Source organism: Cyprinus carpio, chromosome B14 (assembly GCF_018340385.1).
Source record: "Cyprinus carpio isolate SPL01 chromosome B14, ASM1834038v1, whole genome shotgun sequence".
Classification (NCBI taxonomy): domain Eukaryota; kingdom Metazoa; phylum Chordata; class Actinopteri; order Cypriniformes; family Cyprinidae; genus Cyprinus; species Cyprinus carpio.
In genome coordinates, this window is record NC_056610.1 from 1,399,220 (window position 1) to 1,413,477 (window position 14,258).

The 14,258-nt window shown below is 39.0% G+C and overlaps 1 protein-coding gene across 1 annotated transcript; it reads left to right on the plus strand.

The window, feature by feature from the left end:
• Positions 1–627: 627 nt before the first annotated feature.
• fam199x (family with sequence similarity 199, X-linked) lies at positions 628–12,602 on the plus strand. Its single transcript, XM_042737730.1, has 7 exons — positions 628–783; positions 7,090–7,263; positions 8,189–8,408; positions 9,246–9,398; positions 9,561–9,722; positions 10,364–10,570; positions 10,902–12,602. The coding sequence occupies exons 2-7, from the start codon at positions 7,097–7,099 to the stop codon at positions 11,079–11,081; spliced, it is 1,089 nt and encodes a 362-aa protein (XP_042593664.1). The 5' UTR covers positions 628–783; positions 7,090–7,096; the 3' UTR covers positions 11,082–12,602.
• Positions 12,603–14,258: the final 1,656 nt, after the last annotated feature.

Here is a 14,258-nt window from a genome sequence, read left to right on the forward strand (position 1 = left end):
TCTCAGAGCCCCGGTGCATACAGATAACACTAACAGTACAGCCTCAAAATACAGATATATACAGATCAAATCTAAAATAAAATACAACTATACAAATAAGGGCATGTAAAATAATAATACAAATAAAAATAAAGTTAAATAAAGCAGTGCAAGGCAGATGGCAGATAGAGTGCAAACCAGTGAAGTAAACAGTGCAGATATAATGATTGTAGTGCAAAAGAGCTTATTCAGTCTGATTAAAGTGACAAAGAGCTCAGAGAGCAGTTCTTTATTTAACTGACTGAAGAGTGGAATGAAAGTCAGTCAGTAAGAAAGTATTAAAGCTATACTCCACCCAAAATGAAAATGTTCTGATGATGCTTTCATACTTTCCTGGACCTTGACACTGTTATTTATTTGGCAGTCTATGGGACAGTCACAAGCCTCCCGGTTTTCATCCAAAATATCTTAAATTGTGTTCCGAAGACGAACAAAGCTTTTACGGGTTTAGAACGACATGCAGGTAAGTGATTAATGACAACATTTTCATTTTGGGTGGAGTATCCCTTTAACTACTAATCCTTTTAATTACCCGAATGTCTCGGTTCGAAACAGTGGCGTCATGCGCGGTTACACCGCGGCGCGGGGTGGGAGGCGATCTGCGCACAGGACGCGACGCGCCAAAAAACCACAGAAGAAGAAGAACGTCAGCTTCCTGGGGGTCGTGACGTCAGCAGCGGAAGAGGATTGAGAGCCGATGTTTTCGCTGCTCATAATAAACCTTTAAAACAGACCAGACGACAGGTATGTGTGAAAAACAGACCGTGATATGATCCTTCTCCAGTGTTTATCTCGCTCAGAGAGCCGTTAGCAGGCGGGTTACAGTGAGAGTTCACGGAGGAGGCTAAGCGATGCTAACACTAGATCCGAGTTGCTAAAACAGTAAATAAACAAAAGAAATATTGGTCACGTTACTCCTTATATTCCGACTAAATAAACGACAGGCGTTACTGATTCTTCAACAGAGAACCTAGTGATGAGCTTTAGGCCTAACAGGATTAGAGTCTGTGTGAAAGAGTGAGGCCCGAGAACTGCCCTCATTATCTCTGATCTATAATACAGAACATATATAGAGCACTGTTCTTATCTCTGATCTATAATACAGAACATATATAGAGCACTGTTCTTATCTCTGATCTGTAATACAGAACATATATAGAGCACTGTTCTTATCTCTGATCTATAATACAGAACATATATAGAGCACTGTTCTCTATCTCTGATCTGTAATACAGAACATATATAGAGCACTGTTCTTATCTCTGATCTGTAATACAGAACATATATAGAGCACTGTTCTTATCTCTGATCTATAATACAGAACATATATAGAGCACTGTTCTTATCTCTGATCTATAATACAGAACATATATAGAGCACTGTTCTTATCTCTGATCTATAATACAGAACATATATAGATTACTGTTCTTATCTCTGATCTATAATACAGAACATATATAGAGCGGGGCTCTTATCTCTGATCTATAATACAGAACATATATAGAGCACTGTTCTTATCTCTGATCTATAATACAGAACATATATAGAGCGGGGCTCTTATCTCTGATCTGTAATACAGAACATATATAGAGCTGAGTTCTTATCTCTGATCTATAATACAGAACATATAGAGCGGCGCTCTTATCTCTGATCTGTAATACAGAACATATATGCTCTTATCGCTCTTTATCTCTCTTATCTCATATGATCTGTAATACAGAACATATATAGAGCTGAGTTCTTATCTCTGATCTATAATACAGAACATATATAGAGCGGCGTTCTTATCTCTGATCTATAATACAGAACATATATAGAGCGGGGCTCTTATCTCTGATCTATAATACAGAACATATAATAGAGCACTGTTCTTATCTCTGATCTATAATACAGAACATATTGAGTTGGCGCTCTTATCTCTGATCTATAATACAGAACATATATAGAGCGGCGCTCTTATGATCTATAATACAGAACATATAGAGAGCGGCGTTCTTATCTATATAATACAGAACATATATAGAGCGGCGTTTTATCGCTGATCTATAATACAGAACATATATAGAGCGGGGTTCTTATCTCTGATCTATAATACAGAACATATATATTAGCAGCGGAACGCTCTTATCTCTGATCTATAATACAGAACATATATAGAGCGGCGTTCTTATCTCTGATCTATAATACAGACGAACATATATAGAGCGGCGCACTTATCTCTGATCTATAATACAGAACATATATAGAGCGGCGCTATCTTATCTCTGAACCATATATAGAGGCACTGTTCGTCTATAATACAGAACATATATAGAGCTTATCTCTGATCTATAATACGCGCACTTTCTCTCTCTGATCTATAATACAGAACATATATAGAGCGGCGCTCTTATCTCTGATCTATAATACAGAACATATATAGAGCGGCGCTCTTATCTCTGATCTATAATACATAACATATATAGAGCGGCGCTCTTATCTCTGATCTATAATACAGAACATATATAGAGCGGCGCACTTATCTCTGATCTATAATACAGAACATATATAGAGCGGCGCTCTTATCTCTGATCTACAATACAGAACATATATAGAGCTGAGTTCTTATCTCTGATCTATAATACAGAACATATATAGAGCACTGTTCTTATCTCTGATCTATAATACAGAACATATATAGAGCGGCGCTCTTATCTCTGATCTATAATACAGAACATATATAGAGCGGTGCTCTTATCTCTGATCTACAATACAGAACATATATAGAGCTGAGTTCTTATCTCTGATCTATAATACAGAACATATATAGAGCGGTGCTCTTATCTCTGATCTATAATACAGAACATATATAGAGCCGTGTTCTTATCGCTGATCTATAATACAGAACTCTATCTCTATAGACAGCGGCGCTCTTAGCGCGCTCTTATCTGATCTATAATACAGAACATATATAGAGCGGGGCTCTTATCGCTGATCTATAATACAGAACATATATAGAGCGGCGCTCTTATCTCTGATCTATAATACAGAACATATATAGAGCGGCGCATCTCTGATCTGTAATACAGAACATATATAGAGCGGCGCTCTTATCTCTGATCTATAATACAGAACATATATAGAGCGGCGCTCTTATCTCTGATCTATAATACAGAACATATATAGAGCGGCGCTCTTATCTCTGATCTATAATACAGAACAACATATATAGAGCGCGCGCTCTTATCGCTGATCTATAATACAGAACATATATAGAGCGGCGCTCTTATCTCTGATCTATAATACAGAACATATATAGAGCGGTGGCTGATCTAAAATACAGAACATATATAGAGCGGCGCTCTTATCTCTGATCTATAATACAGAACATATATAGAGCGGCGCTCTTATCTCTGATCTAAAATACAGAACATATATAGAGCGGCGCTCTTATCTCTGATCTATAATACAGAACATATAGAGCGGCGCTCTTAGCGCGCTCTTATCTATAATACAGAACATATATAGAGCGGCGCTCTTATCTCTGATCTAAAATACAGAACATATATAGAGCTGCGCTCTTATCTCTGATCTATAATACAGAACATATATAGAGCGGGCGCTCTTATCTCTGATCTATAATACAGAACATATATAGAGCGGCGTTCTTATCTCTGATCTATAATACAGAACATATATAGAGCTGAGTTCTTATCTCTGATCTATAATACAGAACATATATAGAGCGTGTTCTTATCTCTGATCTATAATACAGAACATATATAGAGCTGAGTTCTTATCTCTGATCTATAATACAGAACATATATAGAGCGGCGGCTCTCTTATCTCTGATCTATAATACAGAACATATATAGAGCGGGGTTCTTATATCTCTGATCTATAATACAGAACATATATAGAGCGTGTTCTTATCTCTGATCTATAATACAGAACATATATAGAGCGTGTTCTTATCTCTGATCTATAATACAGAACATATATAGAGCGTGTTTCTTATCTCTGATCTACAATACAGAACATATATAGAGCTGAGTTCTTATCTCTGATCTATAATACAGAACATATATAGAGCGGCGCTCTTATCTCTGATCTATAATACAGAACATATATAGAGCGGCGTTCTTATCTCTGATCTATAATACAGAACATATATAGAGCACTGTTCTTATCTCTGATCTATAATACAGAACATATATAGAGCGGCGCTCTTATACAATACAGGCGCGAACATATCTATCACGTACGTATACGTTGTGTGTGTGTGTATATGTGTGTATATATATATATATATACACACATAAATATATATATATATATGTGTGTGTGTGTGTGTGTGTGTGTGTGTGTGTGTGTGTGTGTGTGTGTGTGTGTGTGTGTGTGTGTGACCCTGGAGCACAAAACCAGTAATCAGGGTCAATTTTTTTAAATTGAGATTTATACATTATTCCATTATTCATTACATTACTGAATAAATAATCTTTCCATTGATGTATGGTTTGTTAGGAAGACAATATTTGTCTGAGATTTGAAAATCTGGAATCTGAGTTGTTCAAATGTTCTTAGTAATGCATATTACTAATCAAAAATTAGGTTTTGATATATTTACGGTAGGAAATTTACTAAATATCTTCATAGAACATGATCTTTACTTAATATCCTAATGATTTTGGGCATAAAAGAGAAATGGATAATTTTGACTCATACAGTGTATTGTTGGCTATTGCTACAAATATACCTGTGCTACTTATGACTGGTATCCCATTGGGCTGCTGTTTATTACATAGTAGCTCCAGCTCAGTGGCTTGTCATCTTTGGCTGTATTGTCAATAATCATCATTGGGCTGCTTGTCAATCGTTTTGTCCTGGATACAACATCTACATCAAATATTGCACCATGTAAATGTATTAATTAGCAGCAGCCCAATGGGATATGTTTTTAGTTTTCCAGTTGTTGCAAGTACAATTACTATCTTAAACAATGTGTAATGGATCCAGATGCAAACAGGGATGAATCATGTTTGCTGTTATTTAATAGTCTTTTTGTTTAATGGCAAAAATCATAGAAGTTTAAAAATATCAAAGGTTAGTGTCATAAAGAAAAACAAGTTTGATCTAATGATCCTTTTTTTAGACTACAGGCCGATTTCAGGATTGGAGAGAGTGAAACTCCATTTACTATCTGCTTTAGATACCTTGTGTTTGAATCACAAGCCATTATTAGCACAGTTAGAACAGCAAACAGAGAGAAAGAGGTTTGTATGCACTGTTCGGTGACGGACAGACGCAGCGGTCTCTCTCTCGTAGGGATGTAACGATACACTCCGAGTCGGTTGAAAATCGATAATAATATGTGACGATTCGTGTCGGTTGAGATGTTAAACGAATCGCGATACACGTTTTAAACAGCAGGGGGCGCTGAAGCAGTAGCCTATATTTTGACCTCGCTTTGCAGGCGCGATAGCAGCGAACAAGCTGTAACTTTAAACAGTAGCAAAAATGGCGGCGGCAAGTGTAGATGACGTTGATGTTGAGGATGCACCAACCTCATTCAAATCGGATGTGACAGCAACTCTACTGAGCAACGACGTTCGACGAAATGTCCGTGACATCGATACTTTGGATGGCTCAGACATCCGTGATGTGGAGGACATAGTGAAGCTTCTAAAGCCACTCAAAACGGCCACCACTGTGCTGTGTGACGAAAAAAACCCCACTGTGTCTCTCATTGTGCCCTTAAAGCATATGATCGAGCATAACATGGCATCCAACGAAGAAGATTCCCCCACTGTGAGCAACATAAAGAGAGCTATACTGAACAACCTTTACAACAGATACACTTCAGAGTACAACCACCTGCTGGAGTGCAACCGCATTAGACCCCAGATTCTGGGCTCTGCCTCATCTAGAGACAGACCAACGCGATGATGTATTCCACAGACTGAAGGAGAAAGCTGTACTGATGTTGCAGAACCAGGTAGCCTATTGTATTTATTTTACTCTTTTTTCTAAATTGTATTTATTTTACTCTCTCTAAATTGTATTTATTTTACTCTCTCTAAATTTATTTCTTTTAAATAATTTGTTTATTATTATGGCATATTTTTCTAAATGTGTTTCCAAATGTGTTTGTGTAAACTGAGTATTAATGATACAAATTATAACAAATTATATTAAAATCTTGCCTTTATAAACAATGTGAAACCCCTGTCAATGTTGTACTTAGATTTTACTTAGTCTTTTTATTTCTGCTATTCCTCTGTGCAGGATGAGGGCAAAGAAGGTGCCAGTGGTCAACCCCCTGCAGCAGAGCAGCCTCTTGACCAGACAGACAGAGCAGGAGCAGAGCTGAAACAACCTCCTTCCAAGAAAACAGCATTGGAAGATTTCCTTGGAGGGACTTTCGATGAACCAGTTGCACAGCACAATAGTCAGATTGATGCAGAAATTAATAAGTACAGAGCTGAAACATCCATTTCCCTTCAATAGCTGTCCACTCAAGTGGTGGAAAGAGAATGCAAGGCTATACCCACTGCTATCCAGTATAGCAAAAGCATATCTCTCCACACCAGCCACCTCTGTCCCTAGTGAAAGGGTTTTTCATCAGCAGGGGACATTGTGAATGTGCAGAGATCTCAGCTTTGAAAATGTGAATATGATAATATTACATAAAAAAAAAAAAACGTAAAAAAAAAAAAAAAAAGATTCTAAGCTAGGAAAGAGCACTGGCAAAGCCTTAGTTTGTTTATATGAAAATATTTATTTTATTTGTATTATTTTATTTTGGATTTGTTTTAATATTTCAATTTAGTTTTGTTATTTGACAAAGATATTTCAGTTTCAGAAAGAAATGTACAGCATTTTGTCTGAGTGAGATTGAAATAACAAAAGGAAACTTTTTCATTTATCTTTCTTAAATCTCATTTTGTACAAACAATCGTGAGAAAATCGTATCGTGAAACCAGTATCGTGAATCGTATCGCATCGCGAGTTCAGTGAATCGTTACATGCTTACTCTCTCGGTCTTCTGATGCACTGTCTGTTCTGATGCAGCTTTCAGATGTCTGAGGACGTCTACGAGAAGTTCCTGGCTCCAGAAGAGCCGTTTCCGCTGCTGTCTCAGAGAGGGAATGCCAGTGAAGATGCCACGCTGGACGTCAGTGACTTCGGCTGTCAGCTGTCCTCGTGTCACAGAACAGACCCTCTTCACCGCTTCCACAGCAGCAGGTCAGTGACCACGCTCGGTCTGACCCTTCTGACCTAATGAACCACACGGTGCCTGCTGGCAGAATCAGCCTCAATCAGCAAATGTTCAAACAGTCTCTGTTAAAAGACCTTCAACATGAAATCTGATTTGTTGGAATCAGATGAAAAATGTCTGAGCTACACCTGTTTGAGTTTGGAGTCAGCAGAGTAAATTTAAAGACAGACTGATTTAAAGTTTTTTTCTGAAGGTTCCAAAGCAAAATCACAGATGAAAAAAAATAAACAAATACAGTGGTACCTACTTTTTCTTTTTTTTCCTCTAATCATAAGCATTCAAATAAGAAAAACAAATAGTAAAATGTAAAAAATCACTTAAGTGTGTTCAATAAAAATACATTTTCTTTAATTTTAATTTTCTTAAATTTTCTTTCATTGTTTGATTAACATTGAGACACACAGCCTGTATTAAGACATACTCTGATGCATGGATCTAATATAATGTGACACATCTGATGTTTTTCCCCAAACGTTCACTTAAGAGATAACAGATTATGTTTGTGTGAATCCTGAAATATATTTAGCCTGCTGTAAATCTGCGTATGTGTGTATCAGGAGCGTGCGCTTCGGGTGTCAATCAGTGCGGGAAGCGAGTGGAGAAAAGGTACTCCTCCCCCCAAAAAAACGCACAAATAAAGATACTTTTAGATGTTTAATTTCTGTTTGGAGCTCTGGGATCGCTAGACAAGGGCTTTTTGAAAATCTCAAATTCAACCAAAAACCAACATTCCTCGTTTCTTTGCCCGTAGCCCAAAATGATCCCGTGCACATTGACACTCATTCTGCCGGCGCGGTCACATATGAAGGGTGCATGCAGTGAGCTGCGTGTCTGTGTGTGTGAGCTGGAGCCAGCGGGGGTCTTTGGTCAGTGATGTGTGTGTGTGTGCAGGTGGCACCTGACCTCCTGCGGCACCAGCGTGGCCAGCTCAGACTGCAGCGAGGAGCTCTTCTCCTCCGTGTCTGTGGGCGATCAGGACGACTGCTACTCGCTGCTGGACGAGCAGGAGCTGGCCTCCTTCGAGCTGTTCCCCGAGGGCAGCGTGTGCAGCGACGTGTCCTCCTCCATCAGCACCTACTGGGACTGGTCAGACAGCGAGTTTGAGTGGCAGGTGAGTCGTCACTGCGCTCGCTGGACTACAGCTGTGTGAGGGACTGCAGATCAGGGTGGAACAGTTACCGGTTCAGTGATAAATCATGAGTAAATTACCATTTCATATTTCTATTATCATTCAAACCGTATTCAGACAACTCGGGGTCAATAAATACTGTCCAGCATAAAGCAGAGTGGGGGGTGTAATAGATCGTCTGTGATGATATCAGAATTGTTGTTTTAATAATGTGCTTTATCGAGTATTTAGCAAAAACCATTCAAAACACCTACAGAGCGCACTCTATACTCAATGTAATAACTAATAAAGTAGTAATTCTGCTGCTCCACCAGCGCCACCTGCTGTCCGAGACTCACCTTCACATTCAGTTTCTGTCTGGACACAAAACAGACCGCATTTGTGTGCCCTGCTGTAAATTTATGACCAACTGATGAAAAACAAGCTTATGTGGATTCTACACATTTAAACTATTCAGATAAGAATTATTTATGGAGCAGATAAAATACATAATCATTTATCATTTTGACTTAACACTTTTCTTTATTTACAGGCAGAAATGTGAGTTTATTTACTATTTTATGAAACATTTTCAAAGCTTTATTTGAACATTTTGCACATGCTATTAGATAAACTGTTGTCATCTAAAATCCAGACATTGTTTGTGTTTATGCAAACAGAAAGTCATTTTACTTGTTGTTTGTTGATTTTAAATGTAAACCTGGTGAAACAGTTTGTGTCTGCACGTTTTGAACATTCCCAGCACACTTTGACAATACTCGGATCATACTGATAGTGATTGTGTTCAGTGTGATCGTGATGAACACGTCTCTGTTGCAGTTACCCGGCAGTGATCTCGCCAGCGGCAGCGATGTGCTCTCCGACATCATTCCCAGCGTGCCCAGCTCGCCTTGCCTCGCGTCCAAACGAAAAAACAAACCACACCGAAACCTGGACGAGCTGCCCTGGAGCGCCATGACCAACGACGAGCAGGTCTCAAACCCTCATCCTGTCCTCTTACACTAGCACAGCCTGATGGGGAGAGACACAGTTAGGAAAGAGAGGAAGCCGTGTCGCTGTGTGTGTTACTGTTTCTCTGCAGTCAAGTGTGTTTCAGTGTCTGTGTGAGCTCACTTTGATGATTTTGTTTTTCAGGTGGAATATATTGAGTATTTGAGTCGAAAAGTGAGCACAGAGATGGGACTTCGGGAGCAGCTTGACATCATAAAAATAATCGACCCGAGCGCACAGATTCTGCCGACGGACAGCGAGTTCATCATCGAGCTGAACTGCCTCACAGACGAGAAGCTCAAGCAGGTGATTAACTACACTCAACACCTCACGGCATACACAGCACTCTGTTTGTGATCTTACACAACTGTTTTAAATCAAAGCATATTCTAAAGGGCTCATGGGATGCAAAATTCACTTTTAAATGTTGTCTGAACATAAATGTGTGTTGGAAGTGTGTACACAACCACCCTATAATGATAATAATAATAATGAGCCCTTTCTCATATCAAGCCGTTCACAGATTCTTGATGTGTGATGTCACAATGAATCCGGCTAAAGTTTACAGTCTCATGAGAAAAGAGAGGGGCGGGGTCAGCAGAGCTCATTAGCATTTAAAGAGACATGCACCAAAAGGGGCCGCTGTGTGCAGAGCTGTTTTTGACAGGGTAGAAAGAGTTGTTTTACACTACCTTTGAGAAATTTTACCCAAAGTATGTTACAGACTTTTCATTCATATGAATCATATCAACTTGTGGAAAGTGGGCATCAGATGACCACAAGGCATTAGAGTCTGGTTAACAGAAAAGAGCTGTGTTCACACACTACGAGTCTTGCAAACTCCCAGAGAAACGTGGAATCAGGGTCTGCCGCTGTGTGATTTTCTGAAGCGGTGTGAAGGTGGCGTGTTGTTTCCAGTGATCAGGTTGATGTGGTGTCTCCTGCAGGTGCGGAGCTACATCCGTGAGCACAGTCCGCGGCAGCAGCGCAGCGTGAAGAGGAGCCTGGCGAGCAGCGTGAGCGCTCACAGCAGCAGTAACGCCAGCATCACCAGCAGCGCTAGCAGCAGCAGCGCCTCCACCGCCTCCAGCATCAGCCGTGCTCACAGCGACGGCAACCTGGCCTCCGCCGCAGAGAGGATACGAGACTCCAAGGTGCTCCTCAGAAACACACAGCGCAGCCGCTAAACCTTTATTCAGTACTGATGGTTACATGTGTTCAGATATTTAAGATTAAGATATTAGCATATAATCCACGAGAGCTGTCCTGCTTGAATGTTTACACTCCACTGCTCTGCATCCTGGTGTGTAGCTTCATTAACTGTTCACAAGGGACTGCATTAATTAAGTTCAGGTTTCAACAACCAGTTATACTCCCGTTCCTTGATAATGTATAAGAACTGCTTACTCTCGTTAAAGAATCTGGAGAAGACTGTTGATCAAACGAGTTTAAGATGTTTCAGGTGGAGTGATTGTTGTCTTCCAGAAACGCTCCAAGCAGAGGAAGCTGCAGCAGAAGGCCTTACGCAAGCGTCAGCTGAAGGAGCAGAGACAGGCTCGTAAGGAGAGACTGAGCGGTCTGTTCCTGAACGAGGAGGTGCTGTCTCTCAGAGTCACGGAGGAGGAGGAGGAGGACCACTGCGACGACCTGGACGTGCTGATGTGACCCCAGTGACCCTTCAGTGTTCCTTCTACGCCGCCTCCTCCTCATCATCATCATCATCATCATCATCACACACACAGCAGCGGTGCAGTCTCAGAGCACTCTGTCAGTGAGCCAAGCATTAACACACATGTAGACTAACACACAGCACAAACACTAATATGTGTCTGCTGCTGCTCCTCGAGGTGTTCGGACATCATACACACGGGAACTAATGCCAGCGACGCTTCACAACAGCCAGTCGAACCAAAAACTATTCACACACCTTCAGCAGTTCTCTCATTATATCACAGATTATTTGCTGTAGTTTAGAAAAAGGTAATGAAATATGAGAAGAACTCATAGTGTGTCAGAACACATGCATCTTGATGATGTCAGATAACTTTGATAGAAAGATATGTAACAGAACATGGTCAGGTCAAAGTGTCAAATCTAATTTTTGCTCCACAATTTTTTATCAGATTTCACTGTATGAAGAATGTTTGGATATAATATGTCATGGTTTACTTTTTGCTCTCCTCACTTACATAAATGAACTATAGTGTCCTGCACCTGTAGTAAAAAATATCAAAAATTATTTTTTTGGTTTGTGTGTTATTAAACGCTCTTTACTAGAAGACAGAAATGATTACGTACATGACCCTAATTGTATGTGATAGCAAGTTTAAAACACACTTGGTACTAACGGTTCTGTAGAAAGACAAAAAAAGGTTCTGCTCTTACCCAGAAGACCCCTTTCTATAACAGCGCAGTTAGATGTGTGCATGAAAGCAGAACATCTCAAACAACGTGAGCTCTGACACATTCTTCAGCAGCAGTGACAGGACACAGACGAGAGTCTGCACTTCATCATGCTGTTCACTGATCATTTGTTGATAATATGTAGATGAATTATTGTGTAGTCATTGTTTGTGGAAGTCTATGTTGAACTCAGGCATAGAGGGAACACTGACAGCTGAAGTCCTCCGCTGTGTCTCTACTTCGATTTGAAATGTTTGCAAACTTTGACATTAAAATTGCATCTGAAAATCTAATAGTACACAATACCTTTAAACATGTTCGATGACCAGAAAATATCACTTGTGCTCTCTACGCAAATCAGAGAAAGTAATATTTCATAACTTTTATTGTGATTTTATTTATATAATCTGTGTTGTAGAGTGGAAGTGAGGGGACTATGTTTAAGTGTAATAATTACACATTCGTTATCTTACATGTTTAGGTCAGAATGTGTTTGCTTACAACACTTCTGTTTTTGTTAACCTTGCATACATGTTATTTAAGCTCTCTTTATAAATGCAAGCTTTGATTTATTGCAGATGTACTATTCGAATAATGATTTTCCCGAAAATGTTTAGTTGCAAAATGTCTAAATAACATATTTCTATTGGTTACACCATTTGTAAGATTACTACATAGATATTTTGAGTCAGACATAAATGTAAGTTAGTATGACTAAACTGCTTTACTGAAATGTCTGAATATTCTTAATTTTAACTGAATAAAATCAAAGTATGACGTGGATGAGACTGGTTTTGTGTCAGTTAATAATACACTGTCTTGACATGAAATATTTTGAAGCTACAGTTGATTAACCGCATTTTTAATGTTTCTAAACATTTAATTAGAATCTTATTAAATGAGCTTTTTTTTCCATTAAAGTCAACATGAAATTAAGAATTTATTTGGATTTCTGTTTTTACTGTGCACAGTCCATCAGTACATCTTATTCTAAATAAATTGTCTGATGAAAAGTTTTTAGAATTCTTTTTTTTTTATAACTTGTTCTTCACTGTACCGCCTAAAACAACACAATAAATAATTGCTAAACAATGTTAATGTTAACAAAGAGTCACTCAAGCATTTAGGAATTTGTTTCTACTGTTGCATGTCATTTGGTCTTTTTGAATTCTTTGCCAATGCACAGTAATTAAATGCTGAACAATGTTATTGTAATAAAGGTTATGCCAATAATAACAGGAAACAATAGATTTGAAAAACAAGTGTCAACATTAGGATTGGAGCATGTGCCTGAATGTGGAGCACCTGGTGGGGCTTACAAAGGATATAAAGAGCAGGTTATCCTTCCGAGAGGATTCACTGCTGGAGAGGGAGAGTGCAGGGGTCAAGGTCTGGATTTAACAACAGTGAGGCACACAGAGAAACTAGATAAGATGTTGACAGAACTAACAAATACGTCCCCACACTAACCCACGAGCTACCGGAGCACCCCGGGAAGAATGGACATGATGATCCAGTCAGAAGTCCAGAAATGGATGAGGCTGGCCAAGAAATGCTCTAATGTGTCCTGGACCAGAGACTGGGTGACCCCCGCCCGGGCATCTCTAACCCCATCCAGCAGAAGCTGAGGGTCAGGAAGCTCCTGGAAAAGTAGATCAGCTCAGGACAATTCATCTAGAAGGGCTTACCGAGCACAGGTCCGCTTAGACAACAGCATATATACATACACTACCGGGACAAAGTCTGGGATCAGGGAGACTTGGAATGTTTTCTTTAAAGAAGTCTCTTCTGCTCATCAGGGCTGCATTTATTTGATCAAAAATACAGAGAGAGAAAAAATAAAAATCTTGCAAAAATGTTATTACAATATAAAATAGTGCTTTCTATTTTAATATCCTATCAAATATAATTTATTTCTGTGATGCAAAGCATAATTTCCATCATCATTACTCCAGTATAAAGTGTGACATGATCTTTCAGAAATCATTCTAATATGATGATTTATTATTAGAATTATCAATGTTGGCAACAGTTGTGCTGCACAATATTTTTTTTATTTTTTATTTTTGGAAACTGCGATACTTTTTTCAGGATTCTTTGATGAATAAAAAGTTTAAAAGAACAGTATTTATTCGAAATATAAATCTTTTCTGACACCTTGTAATTCTGGAGACTCCAGGAAGGTTGCAGTTCTGGAAAACGGTGGCGCCGGAGACTAAATGCTTCCTGATGGATTCACACCTAATTCTTCACATTAATTCTTAATTCTCTTGCAGTTAACGTTTGTCTTTTCTTCTCCACCTGTTTTTTTCTGACCCCGCTGACTCAGTGAACATTTTGCTGTCAATGGTCACGTCTTATCGTTGCAATTTCTGAATTATATTAGTTTTGAATATTTCTCATGGGGATTTAATCATTTTTGACTTTTCAGCCTGAATT

What these genes read in the sequence shown, in the direction of transcription:
- fam199x (XM_042737730.1), top strand. Translation starts at nt 7,097, where the DNA reads ATGTCTGAGGACGTCTACGAGAAGTTCCTGGCTCCAGAAGAGCCGTTT. An exon ending in ACAGCGAGTTTGAGTGGCAG is followed by an intron (nt 8,409 to 9,245) that starts GTGAGTCGTCAC and finishes TCTCTGTTGCAG; the next exon opens with TTACCCGGCAGTGATCTCGC. An exon ending in CCATGACCAACGACGAGCAG is followed by an intron (nt 9,399 to 9,560) that starts GTCTCAAACCCT and finishes TTTGTTTTTCAG; the next exon opens with GTGGAATATATTGAGTATTT.